Genomic DNA, 11,492 nt, shown 5'->3' on the forward strand with positions numbered 1-11,492 from the left:
GCGAAGGTTTATAGAGCCTTGGTGGAGCCACATTAAATTGCATAAACTGCCTGCTGTGCATTCATAATCGGTTGAGTCAAGTAAATGTCATTCATTACATAGGCAATTTAATATTTCAGTTCAGACATGGCCTGCAACTTATTTAATATATCACGGTTTGTTATATAGCAATACAATAGTTATCAATTGTGTGGCTGCTGACCTGAATATAATGATCAGTACAAATAACTGCTGAATGTACATGGATCCATGACTTGGACTTCTATCCATGCGCTAAGTCAATCAATAAGATATCATACTACCTCTAAGAAGTTTCTTTTATCTGTCAATCCTATGTGTTCATATTGTATATATTGGTATATGCACACTTAACACAACACTGTAATGTGCTGTGTTTAACAAAAGCCGGTGTAATGAATTTGTGTTACGTTTTACCAGAACATTGCGGATACAGATGTACTCAATATGTCTAGTTTACATATGAATGACATTATCACCTCACAACTTATCTTGTGCATATCATGCGACAACAAGAACACATTGCTGAGAAGAATGTATTAAACACAGGTTTCTAAACAAGAACAATTCCAGCTGGTGTGTTATACAGAGAACACTAAACATTTCCCCATGAGCATCAAATAACTGAAAATATGTTTGGTCATTTTCATTCAATATATAAATATATTGAGATATCAAATGCATTGTTTGGCATAACCTATTTGTTTCAGTGAGGGCCAACATGCAGATTTTAATAAGCAGGCCTAAAAGTCTTGTGCACATTTCTAATTTCTGATTTCCAGATGTTGTTGTTTCCTCTATGTAAGCATGTCATAAAGTGCAACTGTACAGCTAAAGGTGAAGTAACACATTTGTCCTTACAAGTAACGTACTGTCCAGTGTCCACATTCGCCGCGAACCAAACGTCACACACACACACACGCACACACACACACACACACACACACACACACACACACACACACACACACACACACACACACACACACACACACACACACACATCCGAGGTTGCTTTATTATGGAGCGATGCATTGTGGGATTTCAAAATGGAGCCCATGCTGCCCGCAATCAACCGCGACCTCCTGTGTTATGTAGCCGTCCACTGTTGTTAACAGGCGCAGCAGCCATTTCATTTCCACACGTAACACCCTCTCACCACCGTGTGCGACATGGGGGTTCTGTGTTTCGCTCGAGCAGCGTTCACGTCCGCCAGAAAACCCGCGGGTCGGTATTTGCGCGTGCCGTTTCTCTCCGGTGTTTCCGCTCCAGCGCGTGACGTTAGACGGTACAACCAGGACACTACCCAGGGAGACCGTGACGTCCCTGCTCAGTTTGTGTGCTATCACCTGCCTCACAGGACCTTACTTAACATCCAGGGGCAAGACACGAGCGCGTTTCTCCAGGGGATCATAACAAACGACGTGGGGCTGCTGGAGGAGCCTGGACTCACGGCTTTGTACTCGCATATGCTGAATGTACAAGGAAGAACACTATATGACATCATGTTGTACAGGTAGAGGATACTTTCATACCGTTTGGTCACCACGTGGTTTCGGTCAACACCAGGGCGGGGCTGCCGTTACTTATCTTCAAACGCAGTTGCTGGAGTTGGCAGCAGAGCCAGTCGCAGAGAGGCAGTCTGGCCCAAACATTAGCTAAAGTTTAGCACCAACCTAAGTTTAAGTTTCCTTGTATAAGTCACTGTTAAATTAGCCACATTTAAGGTCACTCCAACTTTGAAGTCAGTGAAAATGAAAAACACAAAAAAAAGTGTACACTTTTCCAGCTGTTGCACTTTCAAAATATGGACCTGTTTTACATTAGATACAAGAATAAGAAGACAGGCCCAATGTCAGATTTTGCCACTTGCAGAACTATATGTCGATATGCACATCTTTTGGTGCTACTCAAATCTCCCTGGGGCAGTAATACACAACGTCATTAACTCTGGTTAATCAGCAGATTGAGGAAGTGCATGTTTTCACCATAAATGTATGTAGTAACACTGAATTAACCAGTTCTATAGTTTTCATGGTGGAGTTTCTTTTTTCATGACACACTAAATTTGCTATATTTCCTTTCAGCCTGAAAGAAGCTGATGCAGGACAGCGTGTTCTCCTGGAGTGTGACAGCACAATTAAGGACTCAATCTTGAGGCATTTGAAGATGTACAAGCTCCGCAGAAAGGTCACCATAAACCCCTGTCCAGAGCTCTCCGTATGGGCGGTGCTTTCCAAGCAAAAGAACGCGGGTCAAGAGGCCAGTAAACCTGAGCTCTCCTCCCCGGACAAAGCTCTGGTATGGGACGCCGATCCTCGAACTCAGGAAATGGGCTGGAGATTGGTGTTGGACGGTCAAGTTGACCCCTTGGATATCGTTGCATCATGTCAGAAAGGTGACACGGGAGAGTATCACAGACATCGCTACACAATAGGTAAGACCAGTTAGTATGTCAGAATATGTACAGTTTGAGAGGGAAATAAATAAAAGAAAAAAACAGGACATAAAGTAAGAATTTGTATGCCCTTGTATTTGTATGTGCTTTTTGACACTTTTTTTTTTGACACGTTTTGTTTATTTCCTTTCCTGTCATTGTTGTCTAGGACTTCCTGAGGGAGTAAGGGACCTTCCCCCTGGGCTGGCACTGCCGCTAGAGTCAAATCTTGTCTACATGCAGGGCATCAGCTTCAGCAAGGGCTGTTACATTGGCCAGGAGCTCACAGCCAGGACTCATCACACTGGGGTGGTTCGGAAACGCCTGATGCCAGTGCGTTTGTCAGCCCCAGTCCGAGACCTCGAGGAAGGAGCCGCGCTGCAAACGCAGTCAGGCAAGCCAGCTGGGAAGCACCGAGCAGGGGTCGGAGAGCTGGGCCTGGGCCTAATTCGCTTGGCTCATGCCAAAGAAGCGTTGACACTCAAATCTTCTGACGACGCCACAGTGTCACTTGAGGCTTCTGTGCCAGACTGGTGGCCTAAAGATGTACAAATTGACTGAAGAGGCTGTTTTGTAGCTCCCTGAAATGTGACATACATCACATCTGACAGACTTCTTACAGACAGAACCCTGAAGTACAGTATGTTACACTGTCATTGCTTCACAGCTGCGTGGCACAAATCCGTTTTTGTGAGTATTTTTGTTTTGTTTGCAATCAAATCTTTTTGGGGTGATTTCTTCTTTTTCCGAAACTGGAAAGTATTATTTACCATAGTTATATTATTTAAAATCTATTGCAGCACTGTACAACAGGATATGCCGTCAGTGGTATGGTATTGGTGGTTGTCAAATAAACTTGCAAAAAAGCAATACAAAAACTCAACGTGTATTTCTTTTAATTTATCCATATTTCAGTGCAAAACAAATTCCAAATATTCAATAAGTGACATCTGAGATTGCCATTCCTCTCAATCTAAAGGTGTGGCAACGCCTTTATTTATCATCTTATTTGCACTGTACAAATTGGCACCTTATTCCTGATAAAGGAGATGCTGCCCCCTTGTGGAGTGTATGGCGTCCCGAATTTGCTGCAACATGGTTTCTGGCTGCAAAGTCAAAGATGAATGATCGAGCCGCTTAAAGTCTTCATTGCAGAGTAGGCATTCAATAACGTGAGCGACTCTTTGGAGGTCAAAGGCAGCATGGTAAGGTCCAAGTGTGGTGAGGGTCTCTGAGAGGTGCCGCGGGTAATCGGAGGAGTCCCCGGAGGAACGAGCGTTCAGGAAAGCCATTCGGTTGTCAGCGATGATTTTCAGGAACGATGCAAATTCTGCGTAGTTAATACCAGAGCAGGCCTTCATAATAACCTGAAAAGTCAAACGAAAACTTTAAATCTGACGCTGCAAACATTCGTGGTAGCAGCATGTATTTAGAAAGCATGCAGTCTGAAGTACCTGGCAGTGCTGATGCCACGAGTCCATCGTGTTTCTCCACTCGTCTATCTCCTTTTGAACGGACGACAGCTCGTTCTGAAGGAACTGCCACATGATGTCTATGTTGCAGCCATTCAACCAGTTGTGATTAATAGAGATGGTGTCCTCCTGTAATAAGAACATTAAAGAGAGAGACTCCCCATGTCACAATTACAGAACAGGCCTTCATGTATGATATGTCATTTGGGTATATTTAAACTCAACTGCTTGGATTTAGTTGCCTTTACAGCTCTTACCAGATTATAAACTTGATGATGCCAGCCGCTGGGCACGAAAATGATTTCACCTGCCTCTTGAATAATTTCAAGAGGTTGACAGGCTTCTTCAGAGTGTGGGAAAAGATCCCCGTCTCGAAGCTCAGCCGACGTCACATCATAAGGGAGGTTGCCGTGGGTGTCGCGTAGAAACTCCTCCTGACCTGGAGGATACAGGAGCCACTTCTTCCTGCCACAGATGTTTGCAGACCAACTGTAGGAGCGGAACACATCCGCGTGGAAAGGGGTCCTGGAGACGAGGAAGCGCACCTGATTGATTGATGTCCCATATGTGTTGCCTCACAATTACAATAACTATTCAGACATTTTTTTTTATACCTGATTTTAAAAAGCTATATTCTGAGTTTTGCCAACATTATGTCAAATGTTTCATACCATGAGCCCTTCGGTCCCATGTAGACAAATCGGTAGTCATCCACTTCAATCGTATCCCAGTATTCATTAAGCCAGTCAGAAGAAAAGAAGACCGGTGTGGTGTAAACATTATGCTCTGGAAAGTCCCTGTAGAACCATAATAATAAATGCATCATGGAATGCACATATAATGCATATAATTGAGTTAAATCAATATGAATCAATACCTTGATATATGCCAGTCTTTAAGATAAAGACATCCTTTAGGTGACGAGTGGCCATTCTGGATGTATTCCTTCCAGTATTGTATAAATTCTTTGAAAGGCATGACGTGTTTAGGGTTTGCATTGTACTCCTTTGCATTGCAGTTGGCGACGGGAACAGGAGTCTCATCTGTGAAGAAGAACAAACATTATCTTGCAGCAACATGACACCAGTAATACATTAGCAGCTGCACGGTGACGTACAACGTGTTAGCAATAGACCTATTTACCAAACTCTTGCAGCAGTTTCTGGAAATTGGGCTTCCCCTCCTCAGACACCCACTGTTTTCTACACTTCCAGTCCTCCGTGAACCTCCTCGAAAACATACAGGGGTGATTGGGGAGCAGGTACTTCTTGAAAAACTTCGAATAGCTCAGCTCCTTGTCGATGTAGTCAACAAAATGTGAAGACCAGAACTGTTCATACGACTGCCGTGGCATTTTGACCAGGCTGCAGCAGTTACGGTACGCCTCCCTGTCCATAGCGACACCACCTCGTTGAGCCTGTTAGCAAAAGCTAGCTGTCACCGCTCGGACAGCGAGAAACTGGAAGAATGAGCTAACAAGTCGACTGGGTTGACATTACGAAACGCACGTCTTCTAACTAACGCTGTCAGACGTCAACTAGATGAGGTTAGACGTCTTACATTATGCTAATATGTATATTATATATTTGTCCTCTTTTGACCACAGGTCGCCTCCATCCCGAAGGGGAGCAGGTTACGGTTCCTGAACGACGGACATATCTTACCGTTGGTGCTTATTTACTGTCACTACTTCCTATGTTACCGTTTCAATGTATTTAATACGATCACTGTAAGATATGTATTATCATATTTTTTTACTGACTCAAAAACCGCCGTCCTAGCTTGCAACAATTACGCCGCGATGTCATTTCTCTGGCAATTATAATTGTTTCAAGTCGGACAGTAAACACAGCCGTGCTTCTGCGTGACGTCACTTCCGTAATAAACACCAGCGATACTGATGGGGTAACGCAATGCTCAGCCCAACGACGTGATGTTGATTATCTGTGGCGTTTGGACGGATGTAATTGCACCAAGAAGACGTGATAAACGCTCAGCGGGGGGGTCATAACGTTATGACGACGCATGCGCAATGCGGTCAGTTGAACAGAGAAAGGTCGCTCTTCCAAAAACTGAAGCTGCCAGTCTGAACGCTTTAGCTGAGCTAATCTGCTTCTTGAATTCCTCATTACATTCTGAAGAAAGTATGTTCAATGTTAGGACCGAGAGACCACTTGGTACAATGTCCTTATTGTGTTTTTAACAGCAACATGTGTGTGGACTTGTCTTGTACACAATGTGTCGCCTAATACTGAAGCTTATTTATCCTCCTAGGTGAATCAGTGTGTTCTCCTTTTCCAAAATGAGCCGGGACGTTCCCATCCACAGCTGGTTCGGCTCCTATTACATCAACAGTGACAAGCGGTGGGAAAATGGCACGCTGTCCCTCACCCGGACCAAGGTGCTCTTTGTCTCAAACCAGAGGAAGGAGAGTCTGGCCAGCTTCCACCTCTCCAGGATCATGGAGATCAAGATGGAGTCGTCCAGTTTCATCTTCAGCACTCTCACAGTGCTTGAAGATGGCAACATGAAACACTGGTTTGGTTCCCTTAAGCCCAACAGGGTGGTGGTTTATAATGTGTTGGAGCATTTCTGGAGGGAACGCCTTCTGTCCCCCTCCTCAGAGGCCCGGAGGACCGAATGTCATTCCTCGAAGGGCAGAGAGCTGATCAACCTGGTGGCCGGGTCCCAGAAAAGACTGGAGGACACCGGCAGGGTCCTCAGCCACCAAGGAGAGCAGTTTGACAACATGATGCAGGGGCTGGAGACGATTGACTCTGATCTGGGCGTGGCTGATAAGTAATTATCTGAATATCTTCCTGATGATGTTATGCACTTTTTTCTATTATTTGGAAGATGCTGTTGACTGCTATAACTAAGTAGTTTCAATACAAAAACAGATCCAATATAATAGTGGAACAAGTCATACACTCATTAAATCCTCCTTTCCCTTTTAACTCTGTTGCAGGCTTTTGTTGGAGCTGGAGTCTCCCTCCTGGTGGCCTTTTGGTAAACTCCCCTGGAAGACTCCGCAGGAGGCCAAGGCCGAGGACGCCACAAGAGCCGCGGCCGCTGCTGCTTCTGCGGCCGGCAAAGGGTCCGGTAGAAATAAGGTGATCACGAGCATCCCAGCTGTCGTGACGCAAGGCGGGAACTCCGACTTAAAACCGGGATGCTTGTTGGTGCTGGTCTCCTCGCTGGAGGTGCGAGACACAAACTGCCAACTCCTTCACCGCTTCGAACGAAACGAAATCGACGAGATCAAGGTGCACAGTCCATATGAGATCACTGTCAGACAGCGGTTCATTGGGAAGCCAGATATCTTCTACAGGTTCCTGTCTGCCAAGATGCCAGAGGCAATGTCAGTGTTGGATATGCAGTACAAGAAGAAAGTGGATTTCACGAGTGAATACGCCGCTTTCAAAGCAACCCCAGCTTCATCTCCGTGTGGCACAGAGGGGCCAAACTGGAACGAAGGTAAGGCGTGGATAATATAAATATATCGATCAATCAATCACACTTTATTTTAGACTCAAGGTCCAGATATTTCAAAACAATTAAATAGGATAAAATACATAGAAAAGCACACTTAAAATACATAGACCTACCAATGCCTTATAAAGAGACAGCTGTACCAATTTCTCCACAGCTTGGACTGGTAGCGTGAAGTACTAAACTTTATGTTTGATAAACCGAGAGGATTTCATTTTCTGAGTAATTAACCCAGCAACTATATTTATTCATCAGATTTCTTAAAACAGTTTGGAAAGTACAAACAACAAGTATAACGGGCTCTTTCACTGTTTCCATGTCTAGTATGAAATCAACCACTAAGTGGCAGTAAAGGTCTATATTTCCACCTCTGTATATTTATAGGTGTGCAGCCACATGTAAAAACATCTCATCCACATGCTTCTTGGACACGGTTATGGGTATCTCTCCTTGACAGATATTTTGTTTTGATGAGTCACTTCATCCTGATTGCCTCAGTTACTTTGAGTTTACTGTCTGGTTTCCTCATAAACATATGCTCTCTGCACTTTTTCTTTTTTCTTTGCACCATCTCCACCCATGGAGTCAGGTTTGCTGCAGAAGTGCCAAGAGACAGATCTCCCACTGGAAGTCCCAGCAGGAGCGCTGTCCCAGTTGCACGTCCTCCAGCCGACTGTCAGTCAGGCCGAGGCCCAAGAACTCAAACAGGTGAGACCTGTGCGAATATGTGACTCGCATTTAGATTCTTCATATTCGCGTCATTATATTTAATATAGTAAACAACTCTATGGTTTTTAGCGGCATGTATTTTGAAAGTTCCGTTCCAACCCACAATTCACCAATGTGATTTTTATTTTTCATCCTGTATGATTAAAAAGTTGCCCAGTGAGACCACAAACCAAAGTCCATCCTGGTTTTAAGAGAAGGGAAGAAACCTGTTCAGTCATTTGGTCAGACTTTACAACGTCTTTCCATTCAGAACCTCGCAGCACTGAGAAATGTTACAGACACGGTCTGTGGTGGCGAGACCTTCACGGTGACGCAAATTCGGACCTATGATGAAGGCAATTTTTATTCCAAGTTTTATTCTTAGAATCGAATTTTAATGTCAAACCGTGTTTTTTTTGTGACATCATGTTTACATAAGCATCACATACAAATAATGTAGATGATTAAATGAACGTTGACTTCATGAGATGACTGTGATTGTATTAAAGCCTAGATGTGTAAAATAATGTAGCCGCTTCTAACACAGACGTGACAAAACCATCTTTGCAATGAATGCCAGTGAGAGCTTTAGCCAGACAGATGGAAGGTTTCTGATACATATTTGGAAGTAGAAAACATCTGAGATTGATATATTCGCTGATTTTATTTTTCATACATAAACACACAGCATAAACAAAGTAATACAGATTATTAGGGTTGACGCGTACTCAGCATTTGCTTGCAGCCTTGTATGACCCAGTCCTGAACAGTCCTATTTCACGATACCTTATTTTGTCGGCCCACTGCGGAAAATCTTATCGCGAATGAGATATTGTTAAGACTTTATACTTAATATTTAGTTAATTATTGCTTATAATAACGACCTACAACGTTTCACTGTTGTCTTATAATCTTTTTCAAATACATTTATCACAGCAGTGACAGCGTTGGGCTGTCTATTGTGTTCACAAATGGCGCATTGTCTACAGCTGACAATGGGTGAAACTTCAAAGGCTGCCAATTTGGACTTAATGCTCTGCTTCTGTACACACCCTCCTCTTAATGTAACTCATGCCGAGATTAGAATCTACAGCGGTTCAACTTGTACAGACGGTCACTCGGTTTGATATCCTGCAGTAAGTGCTTGAGCAAATATTCCCCTTTGTCCCAACATTTTATACCAGTTAGTATTGCTCGAGGATGGAAATTACTAATTTGCTAACGGCACAAACTGGTTTACTCATTCGTAGATTTCCTGTGCTGTATTTCTTCTGATAATTCGCAGTCCTGAAATTTCACAGTCATGCACGAGACGAGCATTTTAGCCTGTGTGTTTTTTTCTCTCAGTTCTAGCCTAAATGTTTAATTTAAGGGCTTTCTATTTTCCTATGACACACTAAAACTGTGAACGTTAACTGCAAAGTGTGTTTCAGTCACACGCTCCCAGCTGACACAGTGAAGTCGCAGACCTGAGTGAGCAAATACAGTCGTTCCTCGGTGTGCATTGACACACTCCCTGTTTTTCAAACTGCCGTCTGGAACTGTTTCTGTGCTCGGGTCCAATGTCCGGCCGGTGAAAACTGACATAATGTCAGTGGGTGTGTGTGAGCATGTGTAGCATAGCATAATATTAGTTTAGAAGCCATGGCGGTGGGGGTTGGGGGAGTGTTTATTAGATTTTGCTTGGCACATCCCCTTGTATTTAAGTTGTTCCATCAACCATAACATACACTCTTGCTGCTATAGAGATGTAGTCGCAGTGTTCCTTACAACCACCAAGAGCTGAAAACAAACAGTGTTGTATGATTTCAATGATCCCCGGGAGATGAGCTAAGATTTCTCTCTGAATATCTTCCCAAGCTTCATATACTGCATAATGTGGAACATCATCATATCTGCCTCGGCAGTAGGTGTTATTGCATCCGGGCTTGTTGAATTGTAAAGCGTCTCCCTGATCTGCAGACATTCAGCAGAAAAAAAAAAAAAAACTTTGAATTTTAATTACATTTTCATTCTCACCTGCTCCTCTTTCTCTGTTTCACCAAACTCACTGACCCCATCTGTACACGTCTTCACATATGGTCCACATGTTCCACCCAGCAACTGCTTTTTTTTTCTTTTTCTGTCGGTCTCAGTATTTAATCTTCTTTTATTTGTGTCTTGCTCCTCGGTTCAGTCCATGTTCACTGGGGGCTAGAGTGTAATTCAAACAAGGACTGTGTGTGTGTGTGTGTGTGTGTGTGTGTGTGTGCGTGTGCAGATGCTGATGCAGCTGAAGAACCTTGCCCTGGAGGCAGAGACGGAGCTGGAGCGGCAGGATGACGTTCTGGACGACCTGACCAGCTCCACTGACAGAGCCACCATGCACATAGAGAAGCACACCTGCCGCATGAAGAGGCTGCTGTAGCGCTGACGGTCCAGCAGACGCATGCGGTCAACATGTCCTCCCCCTCCCCCGAGAATCGCACTGTAAGCTTCCTCATCGCCCTCACAGCGTTGGTACAACGTGAGGACAGCGGAACACGGCAGCAGGGACTTGCGTAATCAAAAATACTCAATAGGATGTTTGCACATTTTGCTCTATACTAAAGATGTTTCTAAGTGCATATATCTAAGGGATATTGCTAAGACTTTGCGCTTTGTGAAAACATACATTTGTCTATATGTTTTACTTCATACATTTAAACACGTATGACTGTGATAATTGAGGTAGTGCCCTCTGAAGCACGAGAGGCAGTGCCTGTTAGTAGACTTGGCTTTACCTCGTGAATCCCAAAGGCAATGTTCGTGGTGGGAATCGAGTGAGGGATCACATCCTCATCGCCGCACTTGTGACTCCGCCTCCTTGTTGGGTCACCGGAGTGGGATTTGGGGGAATAGCTTGACTCCTCATTGCATCTCAAGCCCTGATGACTCTGTGTGTCTCTTGTGATTCCCCGGGTCCGGTGTGAGACAGCAATGACAGTGACGGGCAAAATGGACATTTGAAAATAACGAGCCCAGTTATTCTCTGTGCACAAATTAGTTTATAACAAACTGCATGTTGATTCATAGCAATGTAATGCAATTTGTAAGACTGGAGGATGACCCTGATTTGATCCTCTTGATATAAATTGGGTTAACATATTTCCCAATAACATAATTTGCAAGTAATAGACTGGCTAAAAGTGTTCCAGTGTTTTCACAGTAATATCTGTGTTCCTGAAAATGTACTGGAACCTTCACTGTGCTGATGACTGGTCTTTCTCAGGTCCTACAGTAGGTGTCACTTATCCTCTCTGGACACAGCTTCCCTGTGGCTTAATGTTGCATGTCTCAATACTGCCGCCTTGTATTGCATCAATAATAATTTATAATAATAATTG

The 11,492-nt window shown here is 43.8% G+C and overlaps 3 protein-coding genes across 3 annotated transcripts; 2 read left to right on the top strand and 1 right to left on the bottom strand.

The window, feature by feature from the left end:
• The first annotated feature begins 1,180 nt into the window (after window positions 1-1,180).
• Window positions 1,181-3,321, top strand: iba57 (iron-sulfur cluster assembly factor IBA57). The gene is made up of 3 exons (XM_079224634.1): window positions 1,181-1,534; window positions 2,106-2,455; window positions 2,625-3,321. The coding sequence occupies exons 1-3, from the start codon at window positions 1,191-1,193 to the stop codon at window positions 3,014-3,016; spliced, it is 1,086 nt and encodes a 361-aa protein (XP_079080760.1). The 5' UTR covers window positions 1,181-1,190; the 3' UTR covers window positions 3,017-3,321.
• Window positions 3,322-3,346: 25 nt separating this feature from the next.
• jmjd4 (jumonji domain containing 4) lies at window positions 3,347-5,323 on the bottom strand (the record flags this gene model as incomplete). Its single annotated transcript, XM_079224645.1, has 6 exons — window positions 3,347-3,822; window positions 3,910-4,056; window positions 4,185-4,452; window positions 4,599-4,724; window positions 4,805-4,970; window positions 5,071-5,323. 6 exons carry the CDS (start codon window positions 5,321-5,323, stop codon window positions 3,487-3,489), a joined length of 1,296 nt encoding a protein of 431 aa, XP_079080771.1. The 3' UTR covers window positions 3,347-3,486.
• Window positions 5,324-6,229: 906 nt separating this feature from the next.
• On the top strand, window positions 6,230-10,534 carry snap47 (synaptosome associated protein 47; the record flags this gene model as incomplete). Its single annotated transcript, XM_079232668.1, has 4 exons — window positions 6,230-6,726; window positions 6,896-7,404; window positions 8,009-8,127; window positions 10,388-10,534. The coding sequence occupies 4 exons, from the start codon at window positions 6,230-6,232 to the stop codon at window positions 10,532-10,534; spliced, it is 1,272 nt and encodes a 423-aa protein (XP_079088794.1).
• Window positions 10,535-11,492: the final 958 nt, after the last annotated feature.

Source organism: Taurulus bubalis, assembly GCF_910589615.1.
Source record: "Taurulus bubalis genome assembly, chromosome: 1".
NCBI lineage: Eukaryota > Metazoa > Chordata > Actinopteri > Perciformes > Cottidae > Taurulus > Taurulus bubalis.

What these genes read in the sequence shown, in the direction of transcription:
- iba57 (XM_079224634.1), top strand. Translation starts at nt 1,191, where the DNA reads ATGGGGGTTCTGTGTTTCGCTCGAGCAGCGTTCACGTCCGCCAGAAAA. An exon ending in TATGACATCATGTTGTACAG is followed by an intron (nt 1,535 to 2,105) that starts GTAGAGGATACT and finishes ATTTCCTTTCAG; the next exon opens with CCTGAAAGAAGCTGATGCAG. An exon ending in CAGACATCGCTACACAATAG is followed by an intron (nt 2,456 to 2,624) that starts GTAAGACCAGTT and finishes ATTGTTGTCTAG; the next exon opens with GACTTCCTGAGGGAGTAAGG.